At 55.4% G+C, this 12,881-nt stretch overlaps 1 protein-coding gene across 1 annotated transcript; it reads left to right on the top strand.

Moving 5' to 3' along the window:
• Positions 1-454: 454 nt before the first annotated feature.
• Positions 455-6,665, top strand: LOC117970867 (tetratricopeptide repeat protein 34; the record flags this gene model as incomplete). Its single annotated transcript, XM_059018704.1, has 8 exons — positions 455-1,430; positions 2,369-2,588; positions 3,631-3,823; positions 3,920-4,086; positions 4,174-4,447; positions 4,679-4,893; positions 6,107-6,503; positions 6,554-6,665. Coding segments are annotated over exons 1-8 (2,528 nt in total), but the record flags the coding sequence as incomplete, so codon positions are not given.
• Between the last annotated feature and the right edge of the window lie 6,216 nt (positions 6,666-12,881).

Genomic DNA, 12,881 nt, shown 5'->3' on the forward strand with positions numbered 1-12,881 from the left:
CTTTACCAGACCTCTCTGTGCTTTACAATGCTTCCCTATGCTTTACCAGACCTCTCTGTGCTTTACAGTGCTTCCCTGTGCTTTACTGCATGTTCACTGTGCTCTCTCTCTCTCTCTCTCTCTCTCTCTCTCTCTCTCTCTCTCTCTCTCTCTCTCTCTCTCTCTCTCAGTTTATCTCCAGTTACACAGTGATGTGTTTTTATAACTCTGGCAGTGTATCAGGGCTGGTATAATCAGCGTGGTGTTTCTCAGGCGTGCCTGTCAGCTGTGATTAGCCCGTCTGGTCCGGGTGTAACAAAGCATTTGATTGAATTATCTTTTGTTTTCTTGTTCAGGTTCTTTAATGGCAGCGTTCCTCTCCACTGCTGCTCCCAGCGCTGTCTCTCCCTCATATACCTCACCTGCAGGCTAGGGGGCAGTGCAGCATTGCACACGAGGAACCACGCACGCACACGCACACGCGGACGGAGGGGGGGAGGGATGTGCTCGGAGGGGGAGGGGGCCGTGGAGCAGGGGCTCTTCGAGGAGAGCGTGGAGGCGATCACGCTCCCTGCCACTCACCTGCAGCCGGACAGGAAGGCTCACCTGCTGGTGAGGAGAGCCGCGGCCCACTTCTCCTCCTCCTCCTCGGCGGAGGGGCTGTGCCGGGATCTCTCCGAGGCGTTCGCGTTGAGCCCCGCCGAGGCGCGGCGCCGGACCGGGCAGCTGTTCCCGGGCAGCAGCGCGGGTTCCATGCGAGCTCAGATCAGGCAGCTGGCAGAGGCAGGGCTGGCGGGGTTCAGGGAGGCGGTGAGGGCCAGGCCGGAGCTGAGATCCGATGAAGGGGTGGCGATGCTGGAGCCCGTCGTCTCCCGGCTCAGGCTGCTGTCCCAGCTGGAGCCGACAGGGGGCGCCGGAGCCCGAGAGGTGCAGGTGCGCCTGGCTGAATGCCTGGTTCTGTCCGGGGACTGGAGGGGGGCCTTGGCTGTGTGTCAGAGTCTCTCCGCGGACGGGCGGAGCAGCTACCGCAGCACTGCCCTGGTGTTCAGGGGCTTCGCCAGGCTGCTGGGCGGGGAGGAGGCGCTGGCTCTAGCGGACTTCCAGGCGGTGTTGGGGCACCCCTCCCCGCACCCCTGCAGCTGCGTGCGGGCGCTGTGTGGCCGGGGGCTCCTGCGCATGCTGGCGGGGCGCCCCTACCTCGCCGCGCTGGACTACGCCACGGCCAGCAGGCTCCGTCTCGACGAGGCAGCCCTGACTGTGCAGAGCCTCGTGCCCTGGAACCACAGGGGTCTGCTGGCCGCCCTGCTGCTGGAGGAGGGGCGGGGCATGCTGGAGCAGGGGCGGGGCATGCTGGGGGAGGGGCGGGGCATGCTGGAGCAGCCTGGAGGGGACCAGGAGGGGGAGAGGAGCGGGAAGAAGGACAGCAACAGCACCCCCTCGACCAAGAAAGGGTACTGCATTGTGTGAGTGTGTGTACTGACTCCCTCTCTCTCTGTGTATGGAAGGGACCCCGTCTCTCTGTATTGACTCTCTCCTCTCTCTCTGTATTGACTCTCCTCTCTCTGTATTGACTCTCTCCTCTCTCTGTATTGACTCTCTCCTCTCTCTCTGTATTGACTCTCCTCTCTCTGTATTGACTCTCTCCTCTCTCTGTATTGACTCTCTCCTCTCTCTCTGTATTGACTCTCTCCTCTCTCTCTGTATTGACTCTCTCCTCTCTCTCTGTATTGACTCTCTCCTCTCTCTCTGTATTGACTCTCTCCTCTCTGTATTGACTCTCTCCTCTCTCTCTGTATTGACTCTCTCCTCTCTCTGTATTGACTCTCTTCTCTCTCTCTGTATTGACTCTCTCCTCTCTCCTCTCTGTATTGACTCTCTCCTCTCTCTGTATTGACTCTCTCCTCTCTCTGTATTGACTCTCTTCTCTCTCTCTGTATTGACTCTCTTCTCTCTCTCTGTATTGACTCTCTCCTCTCTCTGTATTGACTCTCTCCTCTCTCTCTGTATTGACTCTCTCCTCTCTCTCTGTATTGACTCTCTCCTCTCTCTGTATTGACTCTCTCCTCTCTCTCTGTATTGACTCTCTCCTCTCTCTCTGTATTGACTCTCTCCTCTCTCTGTATTGACTCTCTCCTCTCTCCTCTCTGTATTGACTCTCTCCTCTCTCTGTATTGACTCTCTCCTCTCTCTCTGTATTGACTCTCTCCTCTCTCTGTATTGACTCTCTCCTCTCTCTGTATTGACTCTCTCCTCTCTCCTCTCTGTATTGACTCTCTCCTCTCTCTGTATTGACTCTCTCCTCTCTCTCTGTATTGACTCTCTCCTCTCTCTGTATTGACTCTCTCCTCTCTCCGTATTGACTCCCTCTCTTTCCCTCTGTGTATTTCAGGGACCCTGCTGGGGTGCACTCCCTGGCTCTCCTCCTCATGGAGCTGGACCCCAGTTCGGACCCCGCCCGGGTCCTGGCGGCGGACGCTCTGTACCGGCTGGGCCGGGTCGAGGAGGCCCACCGCCTGCTCCTCGTGGCCCGCGAGGCCCACCGGACCCCCGTGCTGGCCCGGCTCACCCTGCTACAACTACACCGCGGCTTTCTGTACGACGCTAACCAGGTGAGAGCACAGCAGAGAGGGGTACAGCACAGTGAAGAGGGGTACAGCACAGTGAAGAGGGGTACAGCACAGCAGAGAGGGGTACAGCACAGTGAAGAGGGGTACAGCACAGCAGAGAGGGGTACAGCACAGTGAAGAGGGGTACAGCACAGTGAAGAGGGGTACAGCACAGCAGAGAGGGGTACAGCACAGTGAAGAGGGGTACAGCACAGCAGAGAGGGGTACAGCACAGTGAAGAGGGGTACAGCACAGCAGAGAGGGGTACAGCACAGCAGAGAGGGGTACAGCACAGTGAAGAGGGGTACAGCACAGCAGAGAGGGGTACAGCACAGTGAAGAGGGGTACAGCACAGCAGAGAGGGGTACAGCACAGCAGAGAGGGGTACAGCACAGTCTGCTACTCAGTCTTTTTTTGTACTGACCACCAGAGGGCAATGTCTCCTAACACAAACCCACTGCCTAACCCTGGAAACCGTGGAAACTGCAGAGCACGTGGGATTATTACTGGAGAGGAGAGAGTGGAGTGTTTACAATAGAGCTCATGCATAGATCATGGAGAAAGTGAGGGAGAGGGAGAGAGGAACGGAGGGAGAGAAAGAGGGAGCGATGAGCCACAGCATAGCTCTCAATTACAAAGAGGGTTAAAGGCGTCACTAATGGACGTCCAGCCACACCCTGTGGGGGGGGGGACTCAGAGAAAGCAAACCCATCAGCACTTCAACACTGCATGACTGAGTGAGGGAGACCCCGAGAGCCAAACTCTGCAATGGGAAAGCGTCAGGTATGACTGACTCGCGTTTCATCTGCTGTGCTTTTAACACTCTCCCCTCTCCTCTCCCCTCTCCCCTCTCTCCCCTCTCCCCTCTCCCCTCTCCCCTCTCCCCTCTCCCCTCTCCTCCTCCCCTCTCCCCTTCCCTCTCCTCCCCTCTCCCCTCCCCTCTCCCCTCCCCTCCCCTCTCCTCCCCCCTCCCCCCTCCCCTCTCTCCCCTCTCCCCTTCCCTCTCCGACCCTCTCCCCTCCCCTCGCTTCCCCTCTCTCCCCAGCTCCTGAAGAAGGTAGTGCAGCTGGGTGTCACGTCCTGCCTGCTCCCCATCCTGTCTGTGTTTGAGCAGCCGGAGCGCAGCCTCATGCAGCAGCAGTGCCACTCCAGCGCCTGCAGGATCCTGAGCGAGCAGCAGGGGGAGCCCTTCATCAAGGAGGCCGTGGCGTACCTGTCCCTCGCCATCATCGCCTCGGGTAACTTCAAACACTGCATATTTCAGGTTAAACGCATCATCTCCTGATTGGCTGGTCTTTGACCCCTGCCTGAGCCCTGCTCTCTCTCGCCCCCAGGTGGCGGGGCGGTGGACTCGCTCCTCTCTCGTGCCCGCTGCTACGCCAGCCTGGGCCAGCACAAGACGGCCATCTTTGATTTCAGCGCCATCCTGAGGGAGCACACTGAGCATGTGCGGGCGCTGTGTGGGCGGGGCTTCACCTACCTGGTCCTGAACCAGCAGAAGGTATTCTGGGAAGGGGGGTCATGTGGTTTCAGTGATGGCGTGGGGAAGCCTCTCTTGTGATGCTTGTGTTTGTGTGTCTGAGTGCAGGAGGCCACTCAGGACATCGTGTCGGCCCTCAGAGTGGACACTCCCGCGGTCACTCGGGACATCCTGTCCCTGAAGGACCAGGCCAGGACGCTCGTCTGTGATTGGCTGCACCAGCACGGCAGGACCGCCCTCGCCGAGATCACGGCAGCCAATCAGGTCCCCTGTGGGGAGGAGCTCCTGAAGGAGGTGCTCCTGATTGGAGGAGCTCTGGTGGAGATTGACAGCAGGAGCTCCCAGTGGCATCTCCTGTATATCGACGCGCTGTTGGCTAAAGGTACAGGAACGAGGGTCTCTGACAGTCACTTCAAAACGCTATAGTGCTTCAGGCCACTGCTGCCATCTGCTGGTTCGGAGGTGTAACGTGATGTGGTTTATTTCCATTGTATAAAGCACAGCAAAGTGAACAAGCCAGGGTAAGCAGTGTGAATGCAGTGTAACCATGGGAACACGAAGGAGGGAACCTGCAGAAATCCCGTGGTAAAGCCCTCCCCCTCCCCCCTCTCAGGTGCGCTGGACTCCGCCTCCTCTCACCTGCGGCAGGTGTTCGGTCAGGAGCCGCGGGAGCCGCCGGCCAGGGCCAGGTCAGGGGTCGTGGAGGCATGGCTTCAGAACCCAGGGAGGGCAGCGAGGGATCTGAGCGAGATCTCCGAGCGAGACCCTGAGACCCTCAACTTCCTGCTCACCCTGACGACTGCCATACAGCGGGCACACCTGACACAGGTGAGAGAGACGAGACAGAGACAGGTGATAGAGACGAGACAGAGACAGGTGAGAGAGACGAGACAGAGACAGGTGAGAGAGACGAGACAGAGACCTGAGACAGGTGAGAGAGACGAGACTGAGACAGGTGAGAGAGACAAGACAGAGACCCGAGACAGGTGAGAGAGACGAGACTGAGACAGGTGAGAGAGACGAGACAGAGACAGGTGAGAGAGACGAGACAGAGACAGGTGAGAGAGACGAGACTGAGACCTGAGACAGGTGAGAGAGACGAGACAGAGACAGGTGAGAGAGACGAGACTGAGACAGGTGAGAGAGACGAGACTGAGACCTGAGACAGGTGAGAGAGACGAGACTGAGACAGGTGAGAGAGACAAGACAGAGACCCGAGACAGGTGAGAGAGACGAGACTGAGACAGGTGAGAGAGACGAGACAGAGACAGGTGAGAGAGACGAGACAGAGACAGGTGAGAGAGACAAGACAGAGACAGGTGAGAGAGACGAGACAGAGACAGGTGAGAGAGACGAGACTGAGACAGGTGAGAGAGACGAGACAGAGACAGGTGAGAGAGACGAGACAGAGACAGGTGAGAGAGACAAGACAGAGACAGGTGAGAGAGACGAGACAGAGACAGGTGAGAGAGACGAGACAGAGACCTGAGACAGGTGAGAGAGACGAGACTGAGACAGGTGAGAGAGACAAGACAGAGACCCGAGACAGGTGAGAGAGACGAGACTGAGACAGGTGAGAGAGACGAGACAGAGACAGGTGAGAGAGACGAGACTGAGACCTGAGACAGGTGAGAGAGACGAGACAGAGACAGGTGAGAGAGACGAGACTGAGACAGGTGAGAGAGACGAGACTGAGACCTGAGACAGGTGAGAGAGACGAGACTGAGACAGGTGAGAGAGACAAGACAGAGACCCGAGACAGGTGAGAGAGACGAGACTGAGACAGGTGAGAGAGACGAGACAGAGACAGGTGAGAGAGACGAGACAGAGACAGGTGAGAGAGACGAGACAGAGACAGGTGAGAGAGACAAGACAGAGACAGGTGAGAGAGACGAGACAGAGACAGGTGAGAGAGACGAGACAGAGACAGGTGAGAGAGACGAGACACAGACCCGAGACAGGTGAGAGAGACGAGACGTTTCACATATAAAACCTGGTTAAAATCTCTCCTCTCTCCCTTCCTCTCTCTGCTCTCTGACAGGCTGCAGCACAGGAGGCGGGCTCTCTCTCCCAGCCCGGCCAATCCGAGCGCACGCTGGGGTTCCTGACACTGGCAGTGCACGCGGCCGCGGCGCGGGGTGGCCCGGTGCACCCTGGGTACTGGGGGCTCCTGCGCGATCGAGCTCGCTGCCTCGCAGGACTTGGGTTCCACGAGCGGGCCGTCGCTGACCTGGACCGGCTCATTCAGAACCAGGGACCCTCCCCCCACGACCTGTGTAGCCGAGGACACAGCCTGCTGCTCGCCTGCAGGGAGCGGCCAGCCCTCAGGGACTACATGCGGGCTCTGGACCTAGCCCAGCCCCAGGCTCTGGCCTGCGTGGACGTCGGGCCCGGCCGGACCCGTTTGGCACAGTGTTTCCACAGGGGGGCGCTGGAGAGCTCAAGGGAGGGGGAGGGGGAGGGGGGAGGGGGAGGGGGGGCGGAGGGGGGGGCCTGGAGGAGGCCGGGAGGCTCATAGAATACGGGCTGCTGCTGGACGAGAGCAACACAGAGCTGAGGAAACTGAGGAGCAGAATCAAGAGAGAGGCAGGGGCTGCATCGTACACTAGAGAGAGAGAGAGAGAGAGAGAGAGAGGCAGGGGGCTGCATCGTACACTAGAGAGAGAGAGAGAGAGAGAGAGAGAGGCAGGGGGCTGCATCGTACACTAGAGAGAGAGAGAGAGAGAGAGAGAGGCAGGGGGCTGCATCGTACACTAGAGAGAGAGAGAGAGAGAGAGAGAGAGGCAGGGGGCTGCATCGTACACTAGAGAGAGAGAGAGAGAGAGAGAGAGAGGCAGGGGGCTGCATCGTACACTAGAGAGAGAGAGAGAGAGAGAGAGAGAGGCAGGGGGCTGCATCGTACACTAGAGAGAGAGAGAGAGAGAGAGAGAGAGAGGCAGGGGGCTGCATCGTACACTAGAGAGAGAGAGAGAGAGAGAGAGAGAGAGAGGCAGGGGGCTGCATCGTACACTAGAGAGAGAGAGAGAGAGAGAGAGAGAGGCAGGGGGCTGCATCGTACACTAGAGAGAGAGAGAGAGAGAGAGAGAGAGGCAGGGGGCTGCATCGTACACTAGAGAGAGAGAGAGAGAGAGAGAGAGAGGCAGGGGGCTGCATCGTACACTAGAGAGAGAGAGAGAGAGAGAGAGAGAGGCAGGGGGCTGCATCGTACACTAGAGAGAGAGAGAGACATACCTGGGTCTGACCATCAGTGCGTCAGGGAGCTTTAACCTGGCAGTGAATGCACTAAAGGAGAAAGCACGCAGGGCTTTTTATGCCATAAAGAGGAGGCTCTACAATATAAATCCCCCCGTCAAAATTTGGCTCAAAATTTTTGAAAGTGTAATTCAGCCAATTGCTCTCTATGGCAGTGAAGTGTGGGGTCCAATCACCAACCAGGACTACACAAAATGGGACAAACACCCCACAGAAACCCTGCATGCAGAGTTCTGTAAAAACATCATGAGATTACAAAGAAAAACACCAAACAATGCATGCAGGGCTGAATTAGGCCTTTATCCATTGATTATTAACATCCAAAAAGAGCATTAAAATACTGGATTCATCTAAAAACTAGTGACCCAAACTCACTCCATCATAAAGCCCTGCAATACCAAGAGCTCAGCCCAGAAAAGAGTCCCCTCAGCCAGCTGGTCCTGAAGCTCACTGAGCTGAGCAACACTGACATCAGTCAGCTTCAGGACAGCACTGCAAAAACAATTCCAATTAGTGTCAACCAAATTATAAAACACCTGAAACACTCCTATCTGGACCATTGGGATACAAACACTAAAACACAAAACAAACTAGAGTGCTATCGGACCCTAAATAGAAATTACACCCCTGGCAGAATACCTGGTAACTGTCAGAAACACAAAGCAGAGGCAGATCCTGACCAAATACCGGCTCAGTGACCCACAACCTGGCCATTGAAAAAGGCCGACAGAGGCAAACCTGGCTGGCCAGGGAGAACAGGCACTGTGGTCACTGTGAGACAGGAGAGGTCGAGACAGAGATTCACTTCCTGACACACTGTGAAAAATATAAAAACATAAGGGACATTTTCTTCCCCAAATTCTGTGATTTAGTCCCAGAATTCCCAAAAATGTGTGATACCCAGAAGCTGTCAATCCTGCTGGGGGAAGACAAACACACAGCCAGACTGGCCGGTCAATACGTGGAGACCTGTCATAGCCTGAGGGACAGACCGTGAACACGTCACACTAGAGAGGGAAAAGAGAGAGGGAGGGAGGGAGGGATTCTGTTTAATATAGAAAGAGGGAGGGAGGGAGGGGGTATTGTTTAATTGAGGGAGGGGGGATTCTGTTTAATAGAGGGAGGGAGGGGGATTCTGTTTGATATAGAGGGGAAGGGAGGGATTCTGTTTACTGTATTAATATAGAAGGAGGAGGGATACTGTTAGTATTAAGAAAAATTCTTTGTCTGTATATTTGAGTTGGTTATGCCATGTATGTGCTTTGGCAACACAATTATTTTTATTGTCATGCCAATAAAGCCAATTTGAATTTGAATTTGAGAGAGAGAGGCAGGGGGCTGCATCGTACACTAGAGAGAGAGAGAGAGAGAGAGAGAGAGAGGCAGGGGGCTGCATCGTACACTAGAGAGAGAGAGAGAGAGAGAGAGAGAGAGGCAGGGGGCTGCATCGTACACTAGAGAGAGAGAGAGAGAGAGAGAGAGAGAGGCAGGGGGCTGCATCGTACACTAGAGAGAGAGAGAGAGAGAGAGAGAGAGAGGCAGGGGGCTGCATCGTACACTAGAGAGAGAGAGAGAGAGAGAGAGAGAGAGGCAGGGGGCTGCATCGTACACTAGAGAGAGAGATGTAGGATTATTATTATTATTATTATTATTATTATTATTATTATTATTATTATTAATTGACTAACTGTATCACTATTTATTAAAGGAACTCTCTGAGATCGATGGCTGCTGTTGTGTTTCCTTTCTTCCCTACAAAGCAACTCACATTGACAGCGATTGACGTGTCTCTCTCTCTCACACACACGCACACACTGAGACACACACGCACACACACACACAGTCACGCACACACACTCACACACACAGCCACACACACACGCACACACTGAGACACACACACTGAGACACACACACACTGAGACACACACACACACACACACACTGAGACACACACACACTGAGACACACACACACACACACACTGAGACACACACACACACACACACACTGAGACACACACACACACAGCTCAAGGCTTTTAGAGCCCCCCCCCCCCCCCCCCCCCCCCCCCCGCTGACAGCTAATGAAAAAGCTTTTAGCAAGTCTGCTAATCACCAAGGACTGCTTATGCTGAAATATATCATGCTCCCTGCTTTCAATTTTCAAATGACTGTGCAGGAGGAACCCGACTGAGACGAAGAGAAAAACAAAGGGGAGAGAGGGAGGGAGGGGAGAGAGAGGGAGAGGGAGAGAGAGGGAGGGGGAGAGAGAGGGAGAGGGAGAGAGAGGGAGGGGAGAGAGAGGGAGAGGGAGAGGGAGGGAGGGGAGAGAGAGGGAGGGAGGGAGGGAGGGAGGGAGGGAGGGGAGAGAGGGAGGGAGGGAGATCATGGTAAAGCATAGGGAAGCATTGTAAAGCACAGAGAGGTCTGGTGAAGCACAGGGAAGCATTGTAAAGCACAGAGAGGTCTGGTAAAGCATAGGAAGCATTGTAAAGCACAGAGAGGTCTGGTAAAGCATAGGGAAGCATTGTAAAGCACAGAGAGGTCTGGTAAAGCATAGGGAAGCATTGTAAAGCACAGAGAGGTCTGGTAAAGCATAGGGCAGCATTGTAAAGCACAGAGAGGTCTGGTAAAGCATAGGGAAGCATTGTAAAGCACAGAGAGGTCTGGTAAAGCATAGGGAAGCATTGTAAAGCACAGAGAGGTCTGGTAAAGCATTTTAAAAAACAAACCATGGTAAAGTAACCCTTATAAAAGTTTTGTGAACACTTTTATAAAATAAATATAAATCAAGTAAATTTGTAAATAAGACATAGAAGCCGTCAAAATAATAACATCGACAAAAGAAACAACATCGACGACGTGAAGCCGCGTCATCTGCGCCAGGGAATTGTGACGTGCGTCTGCGGGGCGCTATTTTCAGAGGACGCCGGGGGAGGGGGGATTAAATCGCTAGCGCCACCTTGTGGGTATCCCGGTAGCGCAGCGAGGCATTCGTATGGTAAACTAACGACATGTTTGTATTGTATCGACAGTGTGACGTGCCTGAGGAGACGCGCGAATGCATGGAATTAAACGTCATTCCCAGGAATCCGCATCGATGAGGTCATCACAAGCGGAAGGTGTACAGGTCTGTCACACTTAGTGACGTAGCAGACTCTTTGATTGTGAGCGGGCGACGCCGCCTTGTGCTTTTAAGCCAGTGGTTTATTATGCAGCGACCCCCCCGGTATTCAGAACCGAGTCCAACACAAGCGACTAATGCGTGTGTGCCACAGGGGGGGTCCGTGTGAAGAAGGGGGTGGCAACTGTACTATATATATATATGTGACATGTTTAAAAGTCATCGATATATTGTCTTATTTGAGCACCTCTACGAGTATAGGTATTTTTGCAAGTATGTAGGAACCGCTCCTGGAACCCATAGCCTCTGTTTCGTCCCGGATGAAATGTCCTGACCGCGACCCTCCCGCTCTGAACACAAGCGCCACACAGGCTTTGAGAGAGAGAGAGGAGGGGGAGAGAGGAGAGAGAGGAGAGAGAGGAGGGGGAGAGAGGAGAGAGAGAGGGAGAAGGGAGAGAGAGAGGAGAGGAGAGAGGAGGGGGAGAGGAGAGAGAGGAGAGAGAGGAGAGAGAGGGGGAGAAGGGAGAGAGAGAGAGGAGAGAGAGAGGAGAGGAGAGAGAGAGGAGAGGAGAGAGGAGAGAGGAGAGGAGAGGAGAGAGGAGAGGAGGGGGAGAGGAGAGAGGGAGGGGAGAGAGAGAGGGGGAGAGGGAGAGAGGGGGGAGAGGGGAAAGAGAGGGGGAGAGAGAGGGGGGAGAGGGGGGAAAGGGGAGAGAGGAGAGAAGAGATAGGCGAGGAGAGAGAGGGGGGATAGAGGATAGAGGAGGGAGAGAGAGAGGGGAGAGAGGGAGATGGGTAGAGATAAAGAGAGGAGAGAGAGGGGAGAGGGAGACAGAGAGGGGGAGAGAGGGAGATGGGTAGAGATAAAGAGAGGGAGAGAGAGGGGGAGAGAGGGAGAGAGAGGGGGAGAGAGGGAGACAGAGAGGGGGAGAGAGGGAGAGGGAGCGAGGGGGGGTTAGGGAGTTTAACAGCGTTGTACTGTACCGCTGCATCCTGTTCAGTAGATGCTCAGACACTCAGCAGTCCCCTGTGTGTGTCTCTCCTGCCTCTCCTCTTCGCTGCGGTTTCGGCTGCTGCTTCCGAGCGTCACCGCCCTGCATTAGCACACCGCTGGGGGTGATGAGCGCTGATTAGTATTGCAGCAGGAGAGCGCGCTCGGATTTGTGTTTTAATAACGTGTAGAAGCGCAGTGACTGTGCGTACAGACCCGCCCGTCTCAGCACTGAACTCGAGTCCCGCTGCCATCGCTCACGGGTCTGACGCGTCTCAATACGATTCTCGGTTTAATAACGTGTAGAAGCGCAGTGACTGTGCGGTACAGACCCGCCCGTCTCAGCACTGAACTCGAGTCCCGCTGCCATCGCTCACGGGTCTGACGCGTCTCAATACGATTCTCGGTTTGATAACGTGTAGAAGCGCAGTGACTGTGCGGTACAGACCCGCCCGTCCTCAGCACTGAACTCGAGTCCCGCTGCCATCGCTCACGGGTCTGACGCGTCTCAATACGATTCTCGGTTTGATAACGTGTAGAAGCGCAGTGACTGTGCGGTACAGACCCGCCCGCCCGCCCGCCCGTCTCAGCACTGAACTCGAGTCCCGCTGCCATCGCTCACGGGTCTGACGCGTCTCAATACGATTCTCGGTTTGATAACGTGTAGAAGCGCAGTGACTGTGCGGTACAGACCCGCCCGCCCGCCCGCCCGTCTCAGCACTGAACTCGAGTCCCGCTGCCATCGCTCACGGGTCTGACGCGTCTCAATACGATTCTCGGTTGATAACGTGTAGAAGCGCAGTGACTGTGCGGTACAGACCCGCCCGCCCGTCTCAGCACTGAACTCGAGTCCCGCTGCCATCGCTCACGGGTCTGACGCGTCTCAATACGATTCTCGGTTTGATAACGTGTAGAAGCGCAGTGACTGTGCGGTACAGACCCGCCCGCCCGTCTCAGCACTGAACTCGAGTCCCGCTGCCATCGCTCACGGGTCTGACGCGTCTCAATACGATTCTCGGTTTGATAACGTGTAGAAGCGCAGTGACTGTGCGGTACAGACCCGCCCGCCCGTCTCAGCACTGAACTCGAGTCCCGCTGCCATCGCTCACGGGTCTGACGCGTCTCAATACGATTCTCGGTTTGATAACGTGTAGAAGCGCAGTGACTGTGCGGTACAGACCCGCCCGCCCGTCCGCCTGTCTCAGCACTGAACTCGAGTCCCGCTCCCATCGCTCACGGGTCTGACGCGTCTCAATACGATTCTCGGTTTAATAACGTGTAGAAGCGCAGTGACTGTGCGGTACAGACCCGCCCGCCCGTCTCAGCACTGAACTCGAGTCCCGCTCCCATCGCTCACGGGTCTGACGCGTCTCAATACGATTCTCGGTTTGTTTAAGAGATATTTTCAAATTCGGATTCTCCATTAATAAAGAAGCGCTCTAGTATAATA

The sequence above is a fragment of the Acipenser ruthenus genome, unplaced genomic scaffold (assembly GCF_902713425.1).
Source record: "Acipenser ruthenus unplaced genomic scaffold, fAciRut3.2 maternal haplotype, whole genome shotgun sequence".
Classification (NCBI taxonomy): domain Eukaryota; kingdom Metazoa; phylum Chordata; class Actinopteri; order Acipenseriformes; family Acipenseridae; genus Acipenser; species Acipenser ruthenus.